Source organism: Passer domesticus, chromosome 4 (genome assembly GCF_036417665.1).
Source record: "Passer domesticus isolate bPasDom1 chromosome 4, bPasDom1.hap1, whole genome shotgun sequence".
Lineage (NCBI taxonomy): Eukaryota > Metazoa > Chordata > Aves > Passeriformes > Passeridae > Passer > Passer domesticus.
Window position 1 is genome coordinate 35,808,460 of NC_087477.1, and position 12,949 is coordinate 35,821,408.

General features: G+C 40.1%; 1 protein-coding gene across 4 annotated transcripts in view; it reads right to left on the reverse strand.

The window, feature by feature from the left end:
• MANBA (mannosidase beta) overlaps positions 1 to 1,213 on the reverse strand; it is a 45,030-nt gene extending 43,817 nt beyond the window's left edge. For all 4 annotated transcript variants that reach the window (XM_064417089.1, XM_064417087.1, XM_064417088.1 and 1 more), the window contains exon 1: positions 1,019 to 1,213. In XM_064417089.1, the coding sequence (XP_064273159.1) occupies positions 1,019 to 1,198 (180 nt within the window). In that variant the 5' untranslated portion in view covers positions 1,199 to 1,213. The remainder of the gene's footprint in view (positions 1 to 1,018) is intronic.
• Positions 1,214 to 12,949: the final 11,736 nt, after the last annotated feature.

A 12,949-nucleotide genomic window follows, 5' to 3' on the forward strand; every position in this document is an offset into this window, starting at 1 on the left:
TCCTTTTATTTCTCTAATTTTAATCACAGTATAACAGGCTGAAGGATAAAACCCAAGAAATAAAAAATACAAAATGCATACATTCAGCATGTTTTTTAAAATAAATGATGCACAAGAACAGCACCACTAGGCCCACAATAAAGGAGGGGTAATATGATATACTTCCACCATACAACAGTACATTTTCCAGCACAGAACTCTCTTTATCATCTTTATAGGTGACTTTGTTAACTTCACTGAGTTTTAATTTCTTTCTTTGTTCCAGGTACACAAGAACCTTTTCCTTGTTTCTTTTTAGAAAGGCATCTTATTTCAACAATGATCCAGTTAGTGCCACGTTTCATGTCAGGTCTGAGTCACAGGCACCTTATGCTAGTATCAGATTACTTTGCTACCCATCTGCAACAGCAGTTTTGAAAATTTTTCCAACAAAGTGGTTGCTGTGTTTCTGTAACTTTAAAAATCTAATAGAGACAAGTGTAAACAGAAGCAAAAAGTTTCTTCAGAGTGTTAAGACAGGAGTTAGTTCTTTAAATTTAAACTTCTTCTGTTTCACACTATATTTTCCTTAGGCAGAGTGGATGTATATGACCTCCACCGTCCTTACAGTCCCTGCAAGTTTTAAAAGGGCTTTTTAATGGGCTGAATTCCCTAAACATATTGCATCAACGAGTCAAACTTCAGGAGTGTGGGTGTAACTTTCCATTGTTTTGAGGTACCACTATAGGTAGGCATGACTTACACACTGTGAGGGTATTGCAGGTATCTGGTGTCAGCACCTTGGCTGCGTGTCAAAACCACAATCTCACATACCGCAAAACTTCCATTTGTACCCTCTGCCTTTTGCGGGACTGAGGACACGGCAGCCACCAGAGGAAGCCTGGCCGCTGCCCCGGCGATGCCACCCACGCCTGCAGTGGGACGGGGCTGTGCTTTGGAGGGCTGTGTTCTCCCCTCCGGCCGGGGCTGCCCACGGCGGGAAGGGCTGCTCCAGGGCCCGGCTCTCGGCGTACCGTACCTGGATGAGGCCCCGGCAGAGCAGCGCGGTGTGAACGCAGCCCGGCACCTCCGCTCGGAGCGACACCGAGCCGTTCCCGCTGCGGAGCCGCCAGCTCCCGCGCAGGCTGCGCACCTCCGGGCCGCCCGCGGCCACCGCCAGCGGCAACAGCAGCACCGGCAGCAGCGCGGCGGCACCCATGGCGACAGCCGCCCAAAGCAGCGAGCTGGGGCGGTGCTTCCAAGCAAGGAAGGGGGGAAGAGGAGGGAGGACGCCGGCGCTGCTGAGGGCGGTGCTGCGCGCGGGGCCTGCGGGCGGCCGGGGCGGCGCTGCCCGGGCAGCGGAACGCGAGGGGCAACGGCCGGGCCGCGCTCAGCCCCGCCGCTGCCGGCCCTCAGCCCTGCCCCGGCACAGGGGCGGGTCGGTTTTGTTTGTTCTTCCAAGAGACACGGGGGAACAGCGATGAGAGGGGCTCTAATACGGTTACGAGTCTCGCAGATGCAGCAAATGCACTCGGAGCTGTAGAAAACGGCAGGGAGGCGGGAGAGGATGAGGAAGAGCTGTGACAACACCACAGTGGGTTCTCAGTATTGGCTCCCTCGAGTCGTGAGGCTTTTATATGGCCTCAGACTTCCACATTCTTTTTTTCCATAAAATTACAGAGGCATATAAAACTGTAACAAACGTCATGGACATCTCAAAGTACTGTGGTTTCCTCATAAAGCAGGGATGTGGATTTTGTGTATAAATATAGAGTAAATTCCTCTGCAAAAGGACAGAAGCATAGCTCCTAGGAAAGAACATTCAAGAAGTACGGTTTTCAAATCACACTGTAACTTTCCTGTGTGCCCTTGCTAGGTTGTTCCCTTCATTCACAGCCCAAAGGCAGGAATTAAAGCAACAAGTTTTTAAATTGCTCCATGGAAGGCCTTAGTTCCTCTCCAGGTGTAACACCCACGGTACTTCATGCTCTGCTCCCACTGCACCGGTGGTGCAAGGGGGTTCTAGCTCACCTCCATGAACTGGGAATGTTTCACACCAGACTGACAAGAACAGAAACACCAGGGTCTTGTTTTAGCTCCTGGCTCTCACACACCTATTTCAGCATACTGTAGGAATCCACCCTAAAATTTGTCTTTAAGGCATGACTGAACATGGTCAACATGCCTATATATTTTTGATGCAAATCCTTTCAAGCTGACAACCGTTTGTTTCAATGCAATATAAAAATGTCAGTCCTTCCATTCACCTTCAATAAAAAGGTGAATCCAAGCACAGGTAATTTTTTCACCTGTGAGAGCACAAGAGGGAGTGCAGTTCTGAGAAATACTGACTCAAAGAGAAAGATGGTAGCTGATCCTTTTTTATCTTAAAAAATTTCTGCCACCAACTTCAAAAAGGGATAGCTGGGACCCCACACTTTAGGGCAGCAGAAGGCCATGCAGAAACTTAGCTGATAGAACAGTTACCATACATGTAATTTTAAGACAGAGTAAACCACATTCAATACACTGACTAACTGAAATGCTGGTCCCATTTAAGTTCAATTCCCAGCTGTCTTTTAGTGAGATTGCCAAAAAAGGCCATCATCCTAGATTGAGTTACCCCAACTGGCTTTGCATGCTATAGAATTCAGTCAAAATCAGCATCTTCTTAGCTTTAAGAGTCCAGACTATAAAATAATTATGCATTAATAGTATAAAGCCTTACTCTCTTTCTGTCCTCATCTGTCAATCAGTAATGTTTTCAGGGCAATCAAACATTTCAGTGTTCTTTCCTTAAATTCACTGATACAACAATAAAACCATTTAAACCTTATAGTGCTGCTTGAGAGATCTTACAGGATACTATTTCTCAAGAAGCAGATTTACAGTTGTCAAAAAAGAAACTGCCTTTTTTTTTTTTTAGTAAATCTTTTCCAGAAAGTCACGTGATAGGTTCCCAGTAAGAAGGAAACTGAATTTCAAGATGTTTACTGTACTTCCGTGCTTTGCCTTTTATTCTTTCTGCTTAAGACTGATTGGAGCAACACACACAGCAAAAAACCTCAACCTAAAAACAATGCTGTAATTAAGTATTCTGAGAACATGCTGTTTCCTTGTTCAAGGTTTATAATTAAGTTAAATCATGTCTCATTTTCATGTCCCAGTTTTAGGGTTTGTTTTTTGTTTGTTTGAGGGTATTTTTAAACAAATTACATTTTTGCTGTTTCAAGATATGAATTTTAAAGGCTGTGGTTTAATATTTTTAAATCTTAAGACATAAAACAAGATAAAGCAAGTACTTTCTTTTATTGTGTACTACATTAACCCTCTTTCTGAAATACCACAAATTTAGGAGGTTATTACAATTCTTATTTTACGATACTGCAAGCAGATATTCTTTATCAACTAAGACAAAAAGCAGAAGGCAAAACCATGCCTTTGGCTCTATAAGAATAATTCAGAGCAGTTCTACTGTAGCTGCCCAAATTCTGCCACGTTAATCCATAAGTCCTTTGTTTCCAAATGCTATGCAATCTCTATCATTACAACAGGCTGCTGCTATTTTCTCTTTCAAATTCATGTTCATTGAACTTATGTAAAGGTTTTAAACAAAAAGGTTCTCTCAGATTTGGATGCAGTACTTTAAGATATTACTGCCACCACCTGTCCACCCTGTAACCATTCTTCTGCTGAAGGTAAACACCTCTGAAGGCAAACAGGACCTGTGCTCACAGCAGTCTGTATCAGGGCATGCTCTCTCTCACTTTGGGTAACTGTGCTGCTGAGGATACCACCACCACAGACCATTTGTCAAAGATGCAAAGTAACTAAAGGATCATCTACCTTAGGGAACTTTCCACAGATATCAATGGAAAGTCAGATATCAGCAGCAATATCACTGTATCCATGTTTGCATGAGGGCAAATACCTTCAGGCAGCACAGAATATCCAGAAGAAAGCCCCACAGATCCTCAACATAACACCAGATCTCTGTTTTCTGACTGCATCTGCAGAACAGAACCCCTGTGCAGAACACTTACTCTCTGGAGTAAAGACAATATGATGCAGGGAGCTCTCCAACTATGGATTTCTAAAGGATATTATTCTGTACTTGTCTTGAACTCCATCCAAAAGGACATTAAAAATAAAATGAAGAAATAAATTAAGATTGCTTTTAGATGAGGATACTATTAATACATCACTACAAGAGAATGTTGTAGTAGGTTCTCATGAGCAAAATTCAAAGTGACAATCTAAATGGTAGGCTTGGAGTTTCTTTGATAATTATGGCAAAGTCTGTAGACCACTGCAAGGCAATTTCCTTAGCAAACAAAATTACCCAACACCAACAATCATGAGTAACTAAAAATAAGTATGTAGAAGGGAAGCTATGGCTCCAGGCAAATGCTGTAATGGAAGGGGAAAAACAAAAAATATGTAATAATAACTTTAAAATTTCAGAAGCAGAAAGACAGGTGATGCCTTCAGTATAACCTTCAACTTCATCAGGCATGCTGGGGCAAAAGCCTGTATTTGTACCTCCACATAACATCTTGCTTTGAGATGCATTTAAACCAAAGATTTGGGTGTCAGGTCACCACCTTCCACAGGCACAAAAAAGCTTAAGGATCTTCAAAGCCAGTATGGCCAGATTTCAAGCATGAAGTAATGTTATTTAGAAGGTGGAATTCCCACAGCTTTCATTCTCTTTATTTTATGAACAATTTTGAATCAATCCTAATCTGTTTATAAAATTATGTAACACCGATCATTGCCATTTACCTTTGTTTCATAAGCAATAAAATCAGTGTCTTGTACAGCACTGTCCAAGCTCCCCTTCAATTCTCATTAAAACTTACTTAAAACATACAGATTCTCTGGCACTTACAGAAAATAAGTACCACAAATGCAGACATTATGAAACAGGTTGCTTAGCCTTTCTTAGAAACTTAAAACTACAGACAGTCACCTGTGACCACAGTACAATGTACAACTTGTTCCTGAATGCCTAAAGTGAAATCCCTCAACATGTGGGGATCTGTAGGGAGCAAACTTTCCCTCGTGATGCAAGTTGGAGAGGCTTCACTGAGCTCGTGTGCGTGGCACTTTACCAGCTGAGAGCAGGACATACCAGATAGATCACACTACATATGGAGCACACTACATCCAGCCTATTGTTTTAATGAATGTTTTCTGTGCAGGTGAGTATTAAAAGAATGTCAACAAAGGTTTGTAGCTGATAAATTGGATGAGTAAATGTAAATGGATTTGGAGTTGCTGAAAGAGCTGGGAGCTTCATTTCTTTCTCTAACTTAAGTGACTCCAAACAAACCACTGGGGCAGGTCAGGACCTCTGTTTCTCAGACCTTCGGTATGGCTAATGCTCCTGGCTTCAGCCCTAGGACAAATTCTGTCCCTTTATTTCTACCAAAATGACTCTAATGCAAGCACCAGAGAATATTCAAAATAACTTTACTGAAAAATGTAGGTACTTGAGAGACACTTTTTTTTCCCCTCTTGAAAGATTATTTCATCACCTGTAAGAATTTCCAGAATTTTTAATCAACAAAGTTCTCACTGAATCAACTCAAGCCCCACTTAGACAACAGCATAAGCCAAGAGCATGGCTACACAGGCAAAAATATCCACTTGTCTGAATTATTCCAGTGAAAACCTTTGTACGTAAGAGAGCTTCATCCTTATGCAGTCCGGAAAGCTACATGCCCTATCACTTGCTGCACTGGTACAAATGTCTCAGGAGCAACATTTACAGAAACTGACTCTTGCACATTCATGAAACAGGCATACTTTAATATGGGCTCTATTTTTTTTTTCCAAATGACTTCATACATAAACAGCACTAAAAATACTACTTTATATATACACCCATCTGTTAAAAAAAAGCATTATGTGCTTGATTCTCATGGCAACAAAAAGGAAAGGACTACTGCAGTATACAAAGAGTACTGGAAGGATCGGAGAATATCTCAAATTGGAAAGGACTCATAGCGATCATCAAAAGTCCAACTCTCTTCTCCTTAGAGGACTAAACCATATGACTAAGAGTAACACCTACATGGTTTTTGAACTCTGTCAGGCTTGATGCTGTGACCATTTCCCAGGGGAGCCTGTTCCAGTGACCAACCACCCTCTCAGTAAAGAACCTTTCCCTAATGTGTAACCTGAACTTCCCTGACACACCTTCAATCCATTTCCTTGTGTCCTCTCACACTGTATGACTAGATCTCTTGTTTTGGTACTAGTCAGAATTTTAACATTCTGATATTTGCACTGGAAGAAAGGAAGGCAGGCAGTAGTTTTATGGCTAGAAACATTTTAAAAAGAGCCTTACGGATGTGAAAAGAACCTTGTCTCTTCAGCTAAGTCCTTGGTGGGAGAAGGAGTTCCCTTCAAGGAGTGGCCATGCTAAAATACTACTCACACGCATTTTGTTTATAGCAAAATTCTCAGCCCAGTGGATCCAAATAATCTGGTGCTCAAATTAGTCCCTATGCCTTTAATTGCTGCTACAAATGTCACTGTTCCATGGAAGAACTCTTCTCACCACAAGGACTATAGATAAGCACAAAGGCAATAACAGCCCATAGAGAGGTTCTAAAAACCACAAGACATCACTGCCTGGAATCAATCTCCTCCCAGATTGTTTCAGCAAGAGCAAAGATCTTCAGCTAGTCTGAACTAGTACAGATCTAATGAAAGGACAAAAGATGCAATATAACTTCAATTAAACCTTGTATTAAACACTCAGCATACATTTTGATGTCAACAGAACATTTCACAGAGGTGCCACAATATTCTAAAGGTATTTAAAGTTTTAATTAGTGCGTTGAAGAGTGAACAGCCACCTAAGCTTTTGGCACTTTTTACATATTAGCAAAATAAACAGCATTTAGCAAACAATCATTTCTAAAGGTATGGCTTTCTGAGGAAAGGGTTTCTTCATCACAGGAAGCTATTATGACTCCAGAATGTTATTAAGCACTTAGAAGGTTCAAGATGCAAAATTATCTCGAGTACTTATCTGTCAGTAAAGGTTCTATTATGTTGATTCTCTCAGCATACTTTCAGTACAGTTTATCAGCAGTGGTCATATTGAGAAATAGAGTTTTAAAGGCCTGGAAATGCCCTGAGGAATTTCAATCACACCAAAAAAGATAGTTAAAACTATTTCAAAAATATATTTTAGGAAATTCAGTCTAATGAAGTACTTCAATATGCCTACAAGTAGACAAGTAACAATTTTTCCACAATAATCCCTTTGGAGTCCTCCATACTTGGTCAGACATATGAAGATTTACTTGGAGGACAGAAGGGTACAGCTAAGCTTCCCCTGCCACCTCATGCTCTCACATTTAGCAGTGGACATCATGCTGACATAAGAAAGTCACTCATTGTTTAGTGAACATCTTGGTGGTAGCTTGAACTTGGAGGCTTTTCAAGACCTCTTTTGTTGTGTTCCCTCATTACCAAGCATGCTGATCCACTGTTTATCCTTCCAGCTTCCCGGCAATGACCCATAATCTTGTAACCACCAACTATTCCTGCTACTTCCGCCTAGCAGGACTCCGAGAAGAGCTTATCAGTTTGCTGCAGCTGGCTCATAAAGTACAGCTGGCTGCCCTCTCCTCTGTCCACACCCTAAATTATTCATCATGTATGTGTCAGCATATGCTTCATGGGAACTTCTTTTTAGAACCTGACTGAGGCTTACAACACTGAGCTTTCACCCTTCACTCTGTATATCTGCACTCTAGACTCCTAATCTTAATACATACATGACCTTTGTTTTACCTGTACTCACATAACATAAAAACCTAAGGAAGTTTCTTAGTGTAGGAGGGCTGATTGGTCAACTATAACCTATTTCTGCATCTGGTCTCCTGCCCTGGGAACCAACTTCAGTTGAACAGCAAAGGGCAACTTCTCACCTTCCTCTTTTTCTCCCCTCCCACACCTCATAAAGCACAGCATAATGCATGTTTAAGATATTAAGATGCCATGCCAGTCATATTAAACAAAAAAATGGCGGGGGGCAAGCTGTTTCAAGTTACATTTTGCATCCAAAAATTTCAGGGTAACTGCTCAATGCTCCTCCATAAACCCATCTTTTCATGTTTCCACTCTGAAAATCTGAAACATTTTTCTACATCAGTATTGGAAAGAATATTACGTGCAAAAATATGATTCAGGGTTACTTGCATTTTTTCAAAGCTTTTCTCATATCATTTATAGTTAAGCCAAAAAATAATGCTTTTTTACTTCTTTCTCAGTTTATAAAAAAATAGTTAAGGCTACGAAAATTCACATCCTTTGCACCAAATGGTAATTCTGAGTGTGAACTGCAGCACATAGAAGAGCTAAGTTAAGTAGAAGCCATCTACCTACCTCCTCTCTAATTCAATTGCTTGTGATTGTGGGATGATACCTTAAAGTGCTGCTTTCAGTGAATTTTGAACGGATTCTCAGGAAACATAAATCACACTGTAAACAAGAACTTAAGAGACATCCTCATGAAATACAACTCAAACTGTAAAAACAGAGCAGTTAATACAACCAGGCAATAAAACCAGGGGATCATGATTCGTTTAAACAAGGAAGTTCTACCTCTTAATGCTGGTTAGACTGATCATCTGCACTTGTGCTCTGGCAGCTTGTTCCTGAGCTTAGACCAGACATGCTTGAGAGGTGCAGTACTTTATCTGTTCACAGACACAGAGACTGAACACCACCTCTCCCAAATACTAAATTCAATTCTTCAGCCAGCAGTAATCCATTCTAGAAAAATATCACTGCCATATTCCACTAAGTTTGTTACCTGAGAACTTCTACAGTCACTAACAGTGATCCTCTCCTCACTGTTGTTCTGAGTAGAGACACAAAATCTAGAACCTTATGAAGAGATCTGGACCTTTTACTCCAACAAAAGCATTCCAAACCTTTCAACAGGAAAAAGAATTTTAAAAATGGATATATCAAATAGATCCTTCAATTACTGAGGTATCTGTGAATTAATTTTCAGCATTCACTGTCAGAGCAAAATTAACACTATGACAAGTAATCTGCAAAGCTTGTTTTAGAAAGAGTATCCTTCCCCAGAGAATTAACAGCTTCACACTGAACAGTGATCTTTGCCAGAAAGAAGGGATTATAGACTCACATTAAGCTCTCTATGTAAGGTTGCAAATTGCAGTTCCTGCTTTAGATCTCAAAAGGATTAGAACTGCACATTTAGTAGAAAGTTCTGTTCCAGAACATTCTCTAGAGAAACTCCAATAAACCCAAAAAACAAAACCAAAACAAATGGAACCAACACTTCCCCCCCACCCCATGACTCATGACTGAAGTGTTTCATTTTTGACTTGCATCAAAGACTGTAAGATAAGGAGGGCTGAGGCTTACCTGGCCAGAGGGGGAAAAAAACAAAACAGGCTTGACTTACAAACAAGCCCAGCTTCTCTTCTCCTCAGCATACATGAAACTACCATACTCAGTGTCTACCAATGCTAAAAGAACATCACCTCTTAGGCAGCTCTTCAAAACACAGGTGACAGCTTAATTTTTGTATTCCCTCTAATGAAACATGAGATCCCATCTGAGCCCAAACTTGAGTCAGAATCCCCATCCCTGCTAAAACTAAAGGCATTTTGAAATTCTGTCTCCACAACCCTGGTCTGCCAAAGCAGCTGGAGCTAGCATTCCTCCCATGAGGATAACCTTGTATCCCCATCTTCTAAGCAACTGTTCTTACTCTGCAAGTCTAGTCTGTGATGGGACAATGCACAGTTCATATGAAGATTAATGAAGTTTAGGCAAAAGCCAGAATTACCTAATCTGCCAAACCTAGGACTCCTAAGTACTCAGAGCTTGAGTATTTCTGCTTCAAGCTCCTGAAGGGGGGAACCAATCTCAGCAGAAGCTGCTTAAAGAGAGGAGCCTACCCTTCCAGAGCACAGGAACAACCCCAGAGATCAAAGATCAGTATTAAAAGCTGTTAAAAACCAATATATTCTGTTCAACTGTGCGTCCTGATAAAGCTTTGTCCCATTATGAATTAAAATCCTTCACTGTTCAAGAAGACATTGAAGTCTCACCAATACTTCTAACACATAGGCAAAAATACCCCAAACAAACAAAAGCTATTTTGGGCAAACAAGGATGTTTACCTTTTTTCCTCTGTTTACCAGAGAAATTTTCAAGTATTACTTTACACAGAGCTATCCTATCAAACTCACTGTTTCACGTCTGGCACCTATCACTGTGAAGATTATGCCTGTCACCTCTTCTAACCTACCCAAGGCACACAGATGCTCTAGAAATAGTTACAGCCCTTACTCCTGCTTATCTGGAAGCTACTGAACTCTTCCCCCACAACTGGTTGACATTAAACCAACCAATGGAGTACAGAAAAATACAGTGACAATTTTGAACTATCCCTGCAGAAGACTGAGAGCTAAATGCACTGCAGACCAAAGTTACTGCAGAATTTACTGCTGCATTAACCAAGAATGCAAAGTCAGTTTACAGGCACCAGCTAAACCATCACAAACATCAGTTTAGGAACTGTTCTACACTACACACACCTACAAGAGCTTGTCTGACTGCACTCTGGTTTTTCAGTTGAGGGTTATTCTGAATTGCTATTCTTAGTCAGACTCAAATGGACACTTAAAATTATAATTTATCAATTATCATATTCCAGATTATTTTCAAACCAGCTGCTTTTGTACTAGAATGCATTAATTGACAGCAGCTCATTTTCACTTCACAGTAATGCAGCTTTTACCTTCACCTTCTGTACCTCCCCTTGATATAACGTATTTATGCAGTTTTTTTTCTCCTGTGTTCCCATGCATTCTCTGCATTAGTCCTGCACTGTTGCCAAAAATACAAGCCCTCAGCCTTATACATGAAGTATTTCAGCCACAATTCAACCTGCCTTTTAAAATATGCAATTGCCTATTATGATCTGAATCCAACTATTCTTCAATTTATACCTACTTTATATTTATATTGAAGGTGCTGGGGAAAAATACCATCCGTTCAATGACACCAAGAACCAAAGACTAGAAAGCAGATAAATCCAATCAGTACCTTTTTTTCACATTTGAAGGAATTAGTATAGTCTGTGTTCTAGTAAAATAACCTTCTTACCTTAAGATCCTTTACTGATCATGCATTATCTCATTCCATTCTTCTAGTGCTAATTTGTTTAATTTAACTAAAGAGGGTTTTGTCTTAGTCTCATTTTCATGTATGAAACTACAAACAAATCAGGGAAAAACAACTACCTTAATGTTTTTTGGGTCAGCTATAAACACAGTAAGAAATCTTCAGTTTAATTCCAGCTATGCTGTAAGCTTTACTAGGGATATGCAGACTGAAGACTTCTGAATCACCAGCCACATTTGATGGACCCAAGGTATCTGCTTCAGATGATAATGCCTGTTAAAACACTATTTTTTAAAACAACGAAGAGTTTGAAATAAAATTACTAGAGAGAAAAATTGAAGAGGGGGTAGCAAAAAATAATGCAATGGACTTACTTAGAACATTTCTGGCTGTATTTAAGCCCTCATGTTATCTGCTGGTTAATGCAAACTTCTGCATAAACAACTATCCAATCTAACAGGACCAGTACTGTACATCTGAATCTACTAACTGGTTGTCTTTTAATCACTTGGCAGACTTTAGTTTCATGCCTCCACAGCAACCAAAGCTTGTTGCTGTGGTCTGTTTAAAACCAGGTTTTTCAGAAAAAGTTAGCATCTGTTATCTTCATATAAAACTATGGCACAGTGCAACTGAGTAGAACGTTTTCACTCAAGCATGCAAAAACTTGTGTATATTCATTTTGTAAGAAGTACAGATGCTGTGTGCATCAGAAGACAGAAAAAAACACAAAAATCCCTAGCCAATGCTACAGATCAAGTTTTTCCTGCATCCTGAAAAGATTTTTTGTGCTTAAAATCATTCAAGGTTTTTCCAAGTGAAACTTAAAAAACTGATTGCAATTGCATTGTTAAATTCAAACCCCAATTCAATACAGCAAGCAACCTTTAAAAAAATTACTGCAGAAAGAACACTGTAGTTTCTTTCCCTGTTTTATGTCTTGGCTTGACATTTTGTTCTCTATACTTGCTCTCAAAAGTATTTGAAATAGATTTTTTTTCAATCCAAATTTTCTAGCATGAAGCTGACCCCACTGAAGCTATTCTAGCATTTTTCGTGACAAAAAAAAAAAAAATTCTACCACAGCAGAACAGGAAAACTCACATTTCCAAACCCACCACTTTTTACATTAAGTTCAAATGGAAAATTTTCCACCCTCCCTTTTTCAAAGGAACCAAGATCCACTATATAGTTTTTAGACTACCTGTGGTTTTGGTAGGTACTCACGGAGGCAATCACCAATTAAACTTTTTTTTTTGGCAAGTCTTAGAATTCTTCACCATGTCTGTATTAGCTCCCGTCTACCAGCTCCACCTCTTGCCCCCCTGCTTGAAGAGGAAGCCCAAATGTAACTTCTGTACAAGAAGCCTGCACCAGACAGGACTGAGTCTGCTTCAAGGACAAAACACCTCCCATTTCCCACTTTGGACCTTCAGCATACATCTAAAACTTCTCCAATCCACCCTCATTCTTTCATCAAAGCATATACTTGCTAATTGCAAAAAATTATTACCTTGGGAACATGACAAATGCAAAAAAATCTGGTACAAACAACACTACCATCTTCCATGTAATCTTTTACTATTTTCTTCTCCCCTGACACTTCATAATGCACACCTCCTTGTGTTCTCAAACACCCGCTGCCTTACACCTCACAAAACATCTTCCTGGTTGATCATGTAAGTGATTTCAGTGGCTGTGACTCCCAGGACAAAGTAAAAAGCATCAAATTAACGTAAGTATAAAAAAAACCCTGAGACAAGCACATTTTTAAGCT